The sequence below is a fragment of the Vespula pensylvanica genome, chromosome 13 (genome assembly GCF_014466175.1).
Source record: "Vespula pensylvanica isolate Volc-1 chromosome 13, ASM1446617v1, whole genome shotgun sequence".
NCBI classification, from domain to species: domain Eukaryota; kingdom Metazoa; phylum Arthropoda; class Insecta; order Hymenoptera; family Vespidae; genus Vespula; species Vespula pensylvanica.
The window spans coordinates 959,330-974,255 of NC_057697.1; the positions used below are offsets into that span (position 1 = coordinate 959,330).

Genomic DNA, 14,926 nt, shown 5'->3' on the forward strand with positions numbered 1-14,926 from the left:
TCTCACGGTGTTATATAAAACGCGTGACAGTTTTCACGCCTGGCAAAAAACAGGCAGGACTCTCTCTCTCTCTCTCTCTCTCTCTCTCTCTCTCTCTTTCCCCTTTTTCTTTCCCAGGCGAGCAATAAAAAAGTTGCTTCCAGTTTTGGAACTAGTCTAGAAAGGTTCTACATCCTCCCAACAGATAGCTGAATTTTTTCCTGCGATTTCTCTAGCCAGAACGAAAATGTCCGAACAAAAAGACCGCGTCAAATTTATATCCCTTGGCCCTTTTGGTAAACCCGAGAAACCGAACAAGTTCGATATTTCTCGTTTGTTGTTTCCACTTGATACGATCAATCGGATTTCCTGCAAGTTCCTACCCGGTAAGGATAGAAGACTGGAAACTGTAGTTGCTTGAATTTCGAAAGTTGCTCGTCGTTAACTTAAACGCTTGCGCATCGTTTAATGTTTGCGATCGAACAAAGTTACAATTGCTATGTAGGCATCTTCGACATCAGGATAAAATTTCAATTTATCCGGCTCGTCAAACCGACTTGTAAATTCCTTTGGAAGAGAACGGAAAAATCTTGCGATCCAAAATTCGCCCTTATCCTTCTATTTTCTCTTGGAATATCAGAGTTAGTTGGAGCGTAGATAAGCGTACAAAGCGTGCTACAATAAAGATCCGCATTGTACTTGAGAACTATTAGAACAGCTCGTTATCTGCATTTCTCTTTCTCTCTTACACTCTATATCGTTTGTTTGCAAATTCGGAAGTTGTCTGAAAATTCGTTTCAATTATGGGAACTAGGATAGCAAGTTGTTATCGCGAAAATGAAAAGTTTATTCTGGTTATTCAGCAAAGTAGGTTCAAACTGGCGCGGACCAGAAGTGCGGGAGGGACTGTCCGCTGCAATAACTTTCTCATTATTTCACGACAGGCACCTTCTAAATTGCTTAAAGGTTACCGTTACCGTGGCTTCTCTCATTAACCGGCTACACGCTAACTCATCTTCTTGAACTTGTCATGCTCCGGGAGAAACTTCGCGACGTCTTATTGAGTTATTAATGGCTTGAATCTGTCGGCGGTTTGGCCCGGAAGTTCAGAAGCTTGTCTGGTGTTATAATACGCTCGACATTAATTGTGATAAAAGTAACAAATCCATAAAAAGGGGAAGCTGATGTGGTTGCGAAAAGGGAAAACGATTAATCGAGGTCGATGAAAAAGATCGAAAGGAAAATCGGACGAACCTTTTTTGTAATCGAAATAAAGCCGGTCGATTCGCGTATTTCATTTCGGATTCACACAAGGACTCGAGGAGTCTCAAAGGCCACCCGTTAATTTCGTAGAAGCGTCTTTCTGTCCAGTCGGAGAAGTTCTACGGAGATGGTGTTAAAATACCTGCCCATTAACCGGTCCCACGTTAACTTGCCTTCCGTTGGCCGCTGCAAACCGCAAGAGAGAGAGAGAGAGAGAGAGAGAGAGAGAGACGCAGATAGGGGAACTCAAGCTTAGCTATACCTCTTCGCTCGCACACAATGCCAAACCACAGGCAGGCGGTCTACGTGTGGATATTCCATCGACTTGCTCGTGGTCGCCTTACCGCATGCATCCTCTCTACCCTCGTCTCCTTCTCCTCCCACTTTCTCTCTCTCTCTCTCTCTCTTTCTCTCTCTCTCTCTCCCACCTTTTCTCTTTCACTCTTCGTAATAAACGCATCCACCCATGCATTCGTCCGTTCCTCTCTAAAACTCGAGAAACCGAGACGAAACTCTGGTCAGACGCATAAATATTGTCTCTTCTCTTGGTCCTTTCACCTTCCCTCTCTCTCTCTCTCTCTCTCTCTCTCTCTCTCTCTCTCTCTCTCTCTCTCTCTCTCTCTATCTGTCTCTCTGTCTCTCTGTCTCTCTTGCGTCGCGCCCATTCGTGAATTCCTCTTCTCGACATGTAACTTCACACCTCGTATCATTCATACCTCCCACTCTGCTCGTTCCACTCACCATAATCTCGCACTCTTCCATCTTCCATTCTGTCTCTCTCTCTCTCTCTCTCTCTCTCTCTCTCTGTCTCTCTACATAATGATTACCATCTCCGTCGATTTCGAGTCGTCGTCCCACCTCTTTTTCTACTATCGTCTCGACTTTAACGACCAACAGAAACGATCTGTTTCCAAGTGGGACGCGTCTAATTGGGCCGTGTACCATTAAGAGGGACGGCAAATGTTCAAAGAGTTTACGTCTCGAGTGAGAACCGGAGGGGCCCAAAAAGAGTGGAACGAAAGAAATCAACAAAACTTTTCTTTCATAGAGAAAGAGAGTATAGCAACAAGTAGAGAAAGAAAGAGAGATGCTAAAATCCGTTGTGCCAGCGAAATACATCGTTATTGCGCCGAACGAAACGATAATGCGATCCGTTATGGTCGTTTCACGCGAAGCTTTCGGAATCATTGGGTCGAAGCGAGCAAACAGGTCGAATCGAACGTGACAACGCGGTTTGCTTTCCTTTCTGTATCATACTCCTGAAAAGAGAAAAGATACGCTCCTACGAGCATAAGCACGACGAATGCACAACATTTTCTTAGCTAGTAGCATTGTATTCGAGAAATAAGGAAAAATGTGAGAGCTGGTAAAGGCGATGCAGGTATCGCGAAGCTACATCTTCCTTAAAGAAAACGCCTCGTCTGTATAAAAAGAAACCGTCGCCTCTTTACCTTCAGGGAAAACGGCAAATGCTGAAAAGCTTTTACCGAGATTAGAAGTTTATGAATTTGCAGGTTGTATGTAACGTCCCATGGCATTTCGTTTGGTTGAAATTTTAACGTAAGTATTACAGGAAAGAAAATCCTTAGTCCGATGTAAAAGGGGAAAAAGGAGAAAAAAGAGGAACGGATAAAAAAGGTCTCCTGCCGTTTCACATTTATTTTCCCCTCGATTATGAGTTATTCGAGGCGCATAGATTTGATGGAATGCGTAGTAGAAATGGTAGGAACGTAGGTATGCACGTACGTAGAATATTCACGTAATACCTCTCGGCATGTAATATCGGCAAGAAGATAAGAGCTTCTAATTAGTCTATAGCCTGTACTAAATTCTCAACGACTAACAAGGCTAATAAGCGGGACAACGTTTCCGCGTATGTCGTTACTACCTCATAGTTTTGGATTCGCTCGCTAATCTGAGATTGTTAAAAGTCGATTCGATTTATATACGAGAAAAAAGAAAATATATGTGTGTATATATATATATAAAATACTCTAATTCTCTCAGAATCAAACGCGTAAATTCGCGTGTAATCGAAAATTCTCGGGGCGTGGGATAACGAGTTCATTGTCGTCGAGTACGTAAATCTTTGAAGAAAACGCCAGATTGCCCGACATCTTTTATAAGAAGGAAGAAGAAAGAGAGAAGTTTCCCAGTACACACGTGGGCGAGGAGGACGAACGTGGGCGCCCCATTCCGGTATTCCGTTAGGGTTCGGCCTTTGAGGAAAGAGGAAGGAAGGGACTGGATCGGTAAGCGTCGAGCATGGTGAACGCGTTGAACGACTACGAGTCCAAGGGTTGTCGACGTCGTTGTCGGGCACGAGTCCAAGTTCTTCGTATACCTGAAAATTACCCGACCAATATGATAACTCGACCACTTATGTCTTCTGCCGGACTATTACGGGCCATTGTGCCGACATTACGACCTTTCCCCTTCACCTTGCTCCTCCTTTATTTGTCGGTACCTGCTAGGAGACAATCGAATTTATTTCCTCGTAAAATTTATTTCCCCATCTGTTTATTCGTAATTTTCCTTTTTTTTTTTTCTTTTACCCCATCTTCGCTAACTATCCTTAAACGTTCTTACTGGTTATTTTTAAGTGGATTTATCGTTCTCATTGTTAACTAGTTAACTTTCCATAATCCAACCTGGCGAACTCTCTCAGTAAAAATACTTTTTCTCTTTTTCGAAACTGCAAACGCGTTAACGAACTCATTACGGTAAATAATGAAAGAGTACAGCTAGTTTCTCTCTTTCTTTCCCTCTTTCTCTCCTTCTCTCTTCCTCTCGGAGAAATGGAAGAAGACCAGCATCGAAATCTTGCCATTATCAACTTTCTTTGGTAAGGAGAGACTGAGAAAATCATGAATATTTCAAGTAAACGAGAAAAAGGACTAAGAGAGGAAAGAATAGGACAGAGGCAGAGAACGGGTCGTCTCGGGTTTCAGACGAATGGCGTCTAGGAAAGCAAAGCAGAGCGAAACAATTGAAAAGGAGGGAGCAGATAATAGAGAAGGGGAGGAAGACGAAGCTACAACGTCTTCTCATTGTGCCTCACGGCGTGCGGTCCTCGTATTCTTGCGAACCTCCTGCTGGGCAGGTTGGGGCTGCAGCTACGGCTTAGAATCAAACCAGAAGGCCTGGAATTCGTTTCTCGGATTATAAGTTATACCTTATAAAGTTTGTTGCGAGCAGACTCAAAAGTGGCCGACACGGTACTGGCACCGGACTCCTATCTCGAGGGTGGTCCCGATCCTTTCATCTCCTCTTCGTCTCTTCTTTACTAGATTATCTCGATTCAACCATTTGTAATTATATGATTATTACTCGGTTATTGCATATACCTATCCTTTTCTCGTTTACGAACCAATTTTCTATCTCCCTTTCCCTAACATCTTCTTAAGATTACATAGAATATCTTTGCCGTAAAAAAGGCAATACGATTATCGAATATTTTTTCCAATCTAATCCGATCAAGTCGACTTAGGTAAAATCGGATCTTATCGGTTCTAAGTTTCCTGTAAAATCTCAAATTTATATCGGCGTATTTGGAAAACGGTACATCGTATCGCTTTATATTTTCATACGCCAGCGAACGTATGAAAGAAGCGTACTTTTACAAAATAGAAGGAACAAAAAAAAAAGGAAAAAAAAGGGGGACAGAACGTTTGAAGAGCTTTCGATCCATCGGATAAGCCCGAACTCGACATGGTGATTCGTAAAATCTCGTTAGATTTCATCACCGTCACGTAACGCTTTTTCCATTCGGCGCGCGTCCCTGAACCGTGTTCTAATTTGAAAAACCGATCGGAATTTTATAGTTGAAAGATAAAAAGAGAGAGAGAGAGAGAGAGAGAGAGAGAGAGAGAGAGAAAAGTGGCAGAAACCGATCGAATAAGCGATGCCTACGCCATTGGTAGAAAAGGAGAATGAGAAGTAGATATCACCGATACGAAGCAGCCCTCTCTTGCTCGTGACTGCGTGGAAATCGAATAGCTGGGACCACACGCATCCGGTGAACGCATTAAAGCTCCCGCGACACAAATTCCAGAAGTGAAATCCGCAGCAGCCGCATCGGTTATGCCAAGCCACCGACTCGTCGTATCGCGTCCGATAAAGCTGCTAATGGTCGTGTGTACGTTAACTACTACTCGATGTAAATCGTAGTATCATCCTGTGCACCCTTCATTCGCGCCGAACGCGAATCCCTCTTCCTCTTTGTCTTTGTCTCACGTACATACGTCAGAACGGTAGCAGCAAGATCAGCAACACGATCACGGTATAGTAGCTGTAGAAATCGACTACGCCCTTCCTTCTCGCATACCCGGCGGTCTCGTTCGTCCACACTGGTATTCATCCTGCGGACGACAAGTATGATTTAAAGGGGAAGATCTACGGGAGACTACCGCTGAGCGAGGTAGAAGTAGATCGAGAGGGACGATCTGGGATGGGAGGAAAAAGGAAAATCAATCTTGGACGAAATTCTCTTAGATGCTACGCGACGATCCGCAAACTCGAACAACGTTACCAAATTATTGACTAACGTTGCGTGAAAGAGAAAAGAGAGAACGCGATTATATTAAATATTGATCTCTTTATTCGCTTGACATCCTTAGGAAAAACTGGCTGCCACGATATATGTGTATATACACGCATACGCGCGTATATACGACGAGATATAAAAGATTCGAGTGACACACGCGTTATAGTCCAATAAAATACTTGAGATTACATTAACAAAACGAACAAGTTGCCGAGCACGCTCGACTTCTCCGAGAACATCGTGGTTGGTCTTTGAGAGAGTGGACAAGCCACTTCTGTCCGTGAAATCGTCGATGGCTCCATGTCGAACAATCATAGTAATTGATGTCATTGGAATCTGGTCTTTCTTCGATCGTTTTCAAGGAAAGGGACAAGAGGAAGTGAGCGCACGCGAGTCATGCGGAGATGAGTGTCCTATAGGTAGGATGCATCGTCATGGGAGTACCGATTATGTATCTCAATCATGGCAAACTACCGGGGCGGGAATCGGAGAGGCTGCACGTTCTGGCCCGCGGCCGCGACATGTGAGGTCCCCACCGACCTGTCTACCCGTTCTTCTACTCCTTTTACCGCCCAACTCTTCGACGATAAACAGTGTCTCTCATTCGTGTGTTCACCAGTAACGTCAATTATCGTCTAAGTTACATACTTCATAGGCATCGAATTTTCAACCCTCTCTTTCATTCTTTCTCTCTCTCTCTCTCTCTCTGTCTCTCTCTCTCTCTCTCTCTCTCTCTCTCTCTCTCTGTCTCTCTGTCTGTCTTTGTCCCTTTCGAGCTATAAAAAGCTTGCATTCGACGACGATAAAAAAGCTCCGAGACTTTGTTCAACGTGTGATTAATGACGGCCAACTGTTCCCGCTGTCGCCGAGCCCGCACAGAACATGTAATATGTATGCGCTCGAATTAACTTTTAAAGGGAAACGATGCGAGTTTGATCTTACGTTGGTCGAAGAGATAAATGATCGACGAACCAACGCCAAAGTAGTTATAGAATCGAAGAGGAAACCGACGAGGAAATGGAGCGAATCGAAAGTGTAAATGGTTTCTCATCGATGATATTGAAGAGAACGTATTCACGCGATGAGGTAATTATGCAATAAAAGATAACGGACGTGCTCGATGCTTTTATATTACATGACGTTGTTTTTTCCTTTTGGCGTTTTATATAAATTGCATTAAGGACGAAGTTTTAACGCGATACCGCTCGGAAATAACGAGCTTTTACACCGGAGTGTACTTTCCATGCGTGGATATCTCGAGTCAAGCGTTAATTAGAACTTACGCTGGTGTTGGGAAAAAAATCCTTGCGATTAGCTTTGCAAAAAACTTGGAAGAAGGAGAAGGAAAATTTACATATCAACTAGAAATGCCTAAGAATTAGCTCGTCGGAGGACTTGGCTTATAGTTAATTGCCTTATAAAATGACAGAAAGAAAGAAAAAGATGTGTCGGTCGACTAAATCGACGACGAAGACGACATCAAAGTACTCTTATCTCTCTCTCTCTCTCTCTCTCTCTCTCTCTCTCTCTCTCTCCCTCCCTCTCTCGTACCACTCAAATCGTTTCAACGAGATCGAGTTTAAAAACGAGCACGTCCGAGCTCCGTGATCGCACGAGTCAGCCATCTATGGAAGATCGAACACGCTCGATGGCAAAAGCGGAGCAAGAGGCTTAATCACATGGAAGTAACGCCAGTCGTTCGCGTGCTTTCTATTCGGCAAAGTCTATTTTGTAAACAAAAAGGTTCTCTCGACGTGGCCGAGCAGGCGAAAGTGCCCTGGAGTCGGCCGGTCTCGGAACTCTGCCAAAACGTCGCGTTGATCTCGTTCCTATCCGTGCATGAGATATCCATGAGGTTTGACCGAGCCTCTGTCTCTCTTTCTCTTTCTCATAAGTATCTTTAAGACAGAAGGAGATAGATACGTAGAGCCGAGAAACTCGAGTTTTATTGTATCGCACCAAACGTGTATTTTGGTCTTGTCTAGACTCCTCGCCCTTCTTCGCTTCTACCACCACTTAAACTTTATCCTCTTCCATCTTTCTTTTCTCTCTCTCTCTCTCTCTCTCTCTCTCTCTCTCTCTCTCTCTCTCTCTCTGTCGAGCTAGAATTTGCTGCTGAGACGGCAAACGAGGCGACAAGAGATTTTCTTCGTTCCTCATTCCTCTTTCTCTCTCTCTCTCTCTCTCTCTCTCTCTCTCTCTCTCTCTCTCAACTCTGATTTTTATCCACTAACAATAAGCGAGATCACTTTGTTAACGGTAGACTCTGAAGTAGAGAATTTCAGTACGAGTACGTTCAAGCTCTGAACAGTAAATGAAAAGGACGATCGAAATCATTCGCTTGTTTCACGCAACTTTCCTCGTTATTCCCAGTATTTCTCGACGAGTACGCTTGAGCTGAGAGAGCGTGGTACACTCGTCGAGTGCTGCTGAGCGTTTAGAAGCCGACTATATCCCAGGCACGAGGCTTTTTGAACAAAAGTAAACGCTCCGAGAGCTTTGCTCTATCTCCCGATACAAAGTACAATCTATCGAAACTCTAACAAATTTCGAGCAATGTTTCGCTTCTAAAAGACGTCTCGATCAAAGTCTTATAAAATCGATTTTGTTGGTTTTGAATGTCCGATGGACGAGCGAAAGAAAAATTTTTGATCGGATCGTCGTGCGCGAGTTAGACAAGAACGTGCACGACTTAACGCTGTAATTTCGAAACAGATCTGTTCATCCTGGTCCTCTCGTAGGGGATAATCGTTATGACAGGAGATACGACGAACGGTTCCGTTTTTATTCTTGGAGACTCGACGATCGTTCAGCCAGATGCCTTCCCTCTCGATCACCTACGATAATCCAGGAAGGGACAAATGCCTCGCACATGAATACACCATTTGTGTGTCTCTCTTCTCACTCCCTTCCTCGTCCTCTTCCTCCTCGTCCTCCTCTTGCTCTTCCTCTTCCTCCTTCTCTTCTTGCTCGTATCTACGCTTCGCTTCTCCTCTTTCGGACGTCGTCGAGTGACCGTGCCCTAGTGGCACTCACGTCGGTATACGTTAAGTACACGGCAGCTGTCGCTGACAAGTGCGCTACGGCGAAAGGATCGGCACGTACGCGTTATTTCAACACGCGAATGTACCAACCGTTCTAGATCGCCAACACATGCTAAGGTCAAACGTAATTTTCTTCAAGAGGTTTCCTTCCCCAAGTTGATTAAAATCAACTCTGGATCAGTTGCATTACGACTCTCCTCTCTATCTCTCGCAATTTCAATTAATTTTCTAATTCTCTCGGGATCACTGTGAATATATTCTTCATGGACGAAAAACGACGAAAGGCAAGTTAATTATGGGATAACCTCTTTCGACGGAAAAGGTGAAGAAAAATATTCCCGTTGAATATCTCTCGCACAAAGGGAAACGAAAAGGAAGGTACCGCGTTCCCTACCGTCACGTGCGTTATTCTGATTTCCGGCCCGGGACAAGCGACTCGTTTAGAGTCGGGGATTCCCTCTCTCTCTCTCTCTCTCTCTCTTTCTCTCTCTCTCTCTCTCTCTCTATTTCTCTCAGGGGATAATTCAATCGAGATTTATTCCCAGCCTGTTCTGGGGCTGGTCAGGAGCAGAGAACGCGAAGCACTCTTGGCTACGACGAACACAGAGTCATGAGATGGAGGATGAGAACGCGTTCGGACATTTCGACAGGGCGGGAGCCTCGTCTCTTTCTTTTATTTTCCATTTATCGCTGGCGGCAATATTCCGAGGGGGTGACGTCATATCCTCCAAAGAGGGACCGAAGCGAAATCGAAATAAACCGAACGACGGACCTCCGAACAATCGCCGTTTTCGCACTCGAACGATACGCCAGAACGAAGCCATTTTTCGTGATTCGATTGATAATAAGTGACCGTTATGAATCACTCGTTACGTGCTTTCTTTTTATCACGCCCCTTCTCCTAGATTTCATTATTGATTTTTAGAAGAGAAAAGATTCTCGGAATTACGTTCTAGAGAGGTATCAATCGCCATCGTCGCTCAGAATTCTTTCAATTTTGGAGATGGACGAACGTGATATCTCGGTATCCCGCACAAAACGTCTATTTGCACGGGTCTCAAAGTTCTCATCCACTCTCGGAAGAAATGAAGAATCGCATTCGAATGCAATAGCGTATTCTTCGATCGAGGAAGGAGAGAAAGAGAGAGAAGTCATATTCGAGATTAAAAACTTTGATGAACTTCTTCGCGCGGATTTTTGGATGGAGCGCCGAACGATCGAGCACCGAACTGCAGGAATAAAGGACATCGATTTTGGAGAATGGAATATTAAGAGACTTTGGTTTCTATGTTTCAGGTCCACCGGGAGAGCCAGGACCGCCAGGGAAAAAAGGAAAGAAGGGCAAAAAGGGTGAACCCGGAGAGCCCGGGCCGCCGGTGAGTGCTCTCGATCCAAAGCGATCGACTACCCCTGCCACTCGAAAAGCACGTTTCACTCCTCCACCCCCTTACCACTTCCCAGCCTATCGTAGCGCACCAATACACACGCACTCTAGAAGAGAGACAACCGCAAATGCCCGAGCATGACATAGTACAGTAGCTAACGGTATACACGAGCCGCTCTTGATCGCGAGGAGGAGAAGGAGGAGGAGGAGAAGGAGGAGGAGGAGAAGGAAGGAAGAAAAGCCGGACGACGAGCATTCTCTTCTCCATTCGCTCCACCATTTCTTCCACTCTTTCGTATAAATCAAGAGATACCGGTTATATTAGCAGGTAAAACAGGGACCTCCTTTTCAACGTTAGAAAAAAAAACCATCTTTGGTTTTATAATGGACGTTGACAAATCATCTCCGATCCAGGGTTTTTCTCTTCTCGCCTTTTTCTCCAAGAAATACAATCGCTCTTTCCAGAACGTATATTATCGAGTATCGTGTAGTTTTCAGATCGGCTAGGCGAGATTGCAGATTCGTGTCCACGAACGATCATCCTTTTTGATCCAGCTGCTAGAGCAGCCCTATCGCGATCCTTTCGAAGAACAAAACGAAATTTCTCTCTCTCTCTCTCTCTCTCCCTCTCTCTGTATTTTTCTTCTTGTGATACTTTGCCACTCGATACAAGATCCTGTGGTCAGGGCTACGTCGAGGTAGCGCGTGTCGCGCATTGGCCGCACGTTTGCACGCTGCGGGAATATCTAATTGGCCGGAATAATTATCGGCTTGCTCCTTAACGGAACGTACGTACTTACCTACTCGATACCAGTCGTGTACTTGTCTCTTTCTCTCCCTCCCTCTTACTTTCTCTCTCTTTCTCTCTCTCTTTCTCTCTCTTTCTCTTTCTCTCTCTCTCTCTCTCTCTCTCTCTCTCTCTCTCTCTCTCTCTCTCTCTCTCTTTCTCTTCTACTTTCCGTACGATCCACACCACGATAGGATCGCGATCACGACTCACGAGCACGGAACAAACGCTTTTGCATGAGCGCGAGAGTACCTAATCCCTTTCCCCAGTAAACGAGTTTTTAATTTGTTATACCCCTTCTTACAGGGTGTGGCCGGGACGCCGGGCAAGAACGGTTTTCCGGTATATTATTTTTTATTTTCTTTCCACTCCTCTCTCTCTCTCTCTCTCTCTCTCTCTCTCTCTCTTTCTCTCTCTGTCTTGTCGCTCTTTGTATCTAGCTCTCTTTCTCTATTTTCATCGTCTATGTGATTGCAATCATCAGATTCTATCGTTTATCACGCTGCGAATCTTCTTTCTTCAGCTTCGATCCATCGAACCAGCTTATTTCCTCATCGATCGTGCCATCCTCTTTTAATTTCACTCTTCTCTCTCACTCTCATATTTTTATTTTTTTCTTTCTTTCTTTTTTTCTTTCTTTGATTCTTTTCAAAGCACTCATATACAAAGCCCTGTACGATTCGCCTACATACGACATTCTGTCGTTCGTCTCCAAATACGTTGGCTCGTTTGTGAAATTGGCAGCGCAAGAGTAATTCACAGATCTTGTTGTAGGTACCATGGAGGCCTTCCTATGCCGTGTTGCTCATACTACTATCACTTCAAACAGCAATATACTCAACGCTGCTGTTACTACTCCTGTTATTATTGTGTCGATCAATAACCCAACCTGCGCGAATATTATCAATGGAAGCACTATTGAAAAAGATAGTATCGGATTGTAAATATTTAACAATTTCGATATTGTGTTATTCTCCTCTTCATTTGATTCATATATTTTGTTGGAATTTGTTAACATTCTTTTTTTGAATGACGATAATCGGTCGGATACTTTAACGTTCATCAAAACGTTTCGCTTCCTTTTTGGTCGTCTCTTTAACCGAAAATAGATGGGAATCATCAATAACTGAAAATTGATAAACGCGAGAAGCATAAAGCCGAGAAATAATGCCGATAATAACGGCGATGGATGACGTAACAGCATCGTCATTCGAGCTAGTCGGCCATGACTTGCGCTGCCAATATTTGAATTTTACGTGAAAGGACACGTTTAAACGAGATATCAACGATGGAACATTGAATTTAACAGCCGTCGTATTTGGATACGTATTTTGATTATTATCGTCATACTCTCAGTGGTGCCTCTATCTCTGTCGCGTTTGCTCATCTACATATATAGGTATATATATGTATATATGTATGTGTGTATATATATATATATATATATATATATATATATACACATATATGCCAAGGAATGATATCTTCAAGGCTGCGCCTCAGCCCACTCGATTTTCACTTTCCTTCGTTCGTCGTTAAAATCGTCAAGCGACGAACATCGCTAATCAGTCTCTTCTTTCAGGGACCTATCGGATTGGACGGACCTAAAGGAGATGCGGTAAGTTTCTCAGCGAGTAGAGAGATTCGAGGCTTCGGCAATAAATTTACTCCTTATCCACATCGAGAAGAGATTCAACCAAGTCTTTGTTCGTAACAATGGTAATTCGATCCAAGTTCGAAACTAGGTAGGAAATTTTGGATCACGCGTTTGTTCGAGTAAATCGAATTCGTTTATACCTTTCGTCGATCGTTCGACACCTTCCTGATCCAAGAAATTTCCTAACAACGCAACAGGTACCGATAGACCGAGTAAATTTCATTAAACGTCGATCACTCCGCTTCTTCTCACTCTCTGTCTGTCCCTCCGGCGAGAACGTCGGAATAACAACGCGAAAGGACATGCTCGACGTTGACGACAATCGGACGTGTAAAGCAATAGAAAGACGGATCACGCTCGACGTCGGCCATTTTCGCGCTCGAATTTACCAGATAAATCTGATATCCGGATGTCCTGCTTCTCTCGAGCAGACAAATTGGAACGTTTCAATGGAAACACTCAAATATCTTGATTGCTTTTCAACGTAGAATGGTACATGAGCTTTTTTTAAAGGAAAACAAAATAAAAAATTAAAAAGAAAAAAAGAAAAGGATAGAATTAGTACTTCGAAGTATACGATCGATACCAAATTTATATCCTGATGAACAATCCGATTTGTATGAAAAGAAAAGAGAAATAGGAAAAAGGAAAAAAAAAAAAAAAGAAAGGAAAGGAAAGAAAAAAATAAAAGGAAAAAACTTCAGGTGTTTCCATTTAAATATCAAACCCAGATATTCGCACCTATGCTTCGATGAATTTAGCCCCAGAAACATAGGCGAGTGATATCGACGTGTGATCGAATTTCGTTCTCTCCGAATCGTGTCATACCAATCCTGAATTTGCATGTGTATGCGTACACACGGATATAGAAAAAAAAAGGAAAAAGAAAGAAAAAAGCCAGAGAAACGATCGTTTATGCGCTAGTTCTATCTATCTCTCTTATTGAGCAACGAAGATAGCGCATCGTTCTGCCCGTATAAACAAACGGAAATTGGAGAGACGAGTGCATCGCAAATATTCCTAGATATTTGTCTTCTGGACGGACAAAGGAGAAGAAGAAGAAGAGGAGGATAAAGAGGAAAAAAGAGAGAGAGAGAGAGAGAGAGAGAGAGAAAAGGAAAAAAGAAAAAAGACTTTGATCGACTGGCTCGACGGTACCTCTTTGCTTGTCTCTACCTACACGCCGCGGGCTGACCACGCAAACTACGGATGTGTACTTAGGTGCTTACCTCAGAAGAATCGACCAAGTAATTACCATAAAATTTGACGATGCAATGTCTACCATGTTTCAGGGAATGTTTTATCATATGTTCCTTCGTACAAATTTCATTAGCCTTCCTCTAGCGAGGAAACGTCTTCTCATCTTAATATTTCTGGATAAATTTAGAAAGTAAAAGAGAAAAAAGTCCTTCCCTCGAAAACGCAATATCCTGCCATACTACCACGGTGTATATAGAAGTAACGTTTCGCAATTTCTTTTAATTATCTCTTTTCACGTTCACGTTGTTCATTTGCAGGGTCGACCCGGCGAGAAAGGGCAAAAAGGAGAACTTGGAAGCCCTGGCTTCGATGTCTTCTCAGCAGTAAAGGTACCTACCTATGTTACGTAAATGTGTCTCTACATGCGCATAAATATATATGTAACTACATATATACATGTACATATATATGTGCGTGTATATAGGATATATATAGCAACGACGACACCCTAAGGATTTCGCACACGAAAGAAGGGCTTTAACGCGAAAACGTATCGCTTTCTCGGCTCTTGTCGCTCGTTTCCTGCCCTTTAGAGACCGATCTGCTAAATTCTCATTCGCGTAACGTTCCTTGGCGTAAAGCTATGCGCCTGGGAGTACAATGTACCACTGTGAACTTGCGAAAATCTCCGTGAGAGTGTTCTCAGGGAAAAGTAGTAACGAGCAAAGCGATATCTCTTTCGCGTTAAACTTTTCTCTTTTATAACAGAAATAACGTAATTAATAATTTTTTATTTTTCTTTCGTCGAATCAATATTTTTTTCCAGTGTCTAACAATGGAAAAAAAAAAAAGAAAACATTTTCATTTTCGAGTGCACTAATTTACTTTCGTATTTTCATTTATAGAGCTCCTTATATTATCGACGTGTACATCTGTCTGTCGCTTGTCAAATGTCATATTATTTAACGATCGTACGAGATGCGCGGCAATTGTACCTCCGTGTTTGTTAAGAGATAAAGAAAATTAATAGCTATGGTTATCGGAGTAAGAGGTCTCGCGTAAACGA

The 14,926-nt window shown here is 43.2% G+C and overlaps 1 protein-coding gene across 16 annotated transcripts in view; it reads left to right on the top strand.

Moving 5' to 3' along the window:
• The window catches only part of LOC122633697 (collagen alpha chain CG42342), an 88,323-nt gene that overhangs the window by 48,483 nt on the left and 24,914 nt on the right, over positions 1-14,926 (top strand). For 10 of the 16 annotated variants that reach the window (XM_043821926.1, XM_043821923.1, XM_043821921.1 and 7 more), the window contains exons 2-5: positions 10,129-10,208; positions 11,310-11,345; positions 12,586-12,621; positions 14,178-14,249. In XM_043821926.1, the coding sequence (XP_043677861.1) occupies positions 10,129-10,208; positions 11,310-11,345; positions 12,586-12,621; positions 14,178-14,249 (224 nt within the window). The remainder of the gene's footprint in view (positions 1-10,128; positions 10,209-11,309; positions 11,346-12,585; positions 12,622-14,177; positions 14,250-14,926) is intronic. The other 6 variants (XM_043821924.1, XM_043821922.1, XM_043821930.1 and 3 more) reach the window with 1 other exon arrangement.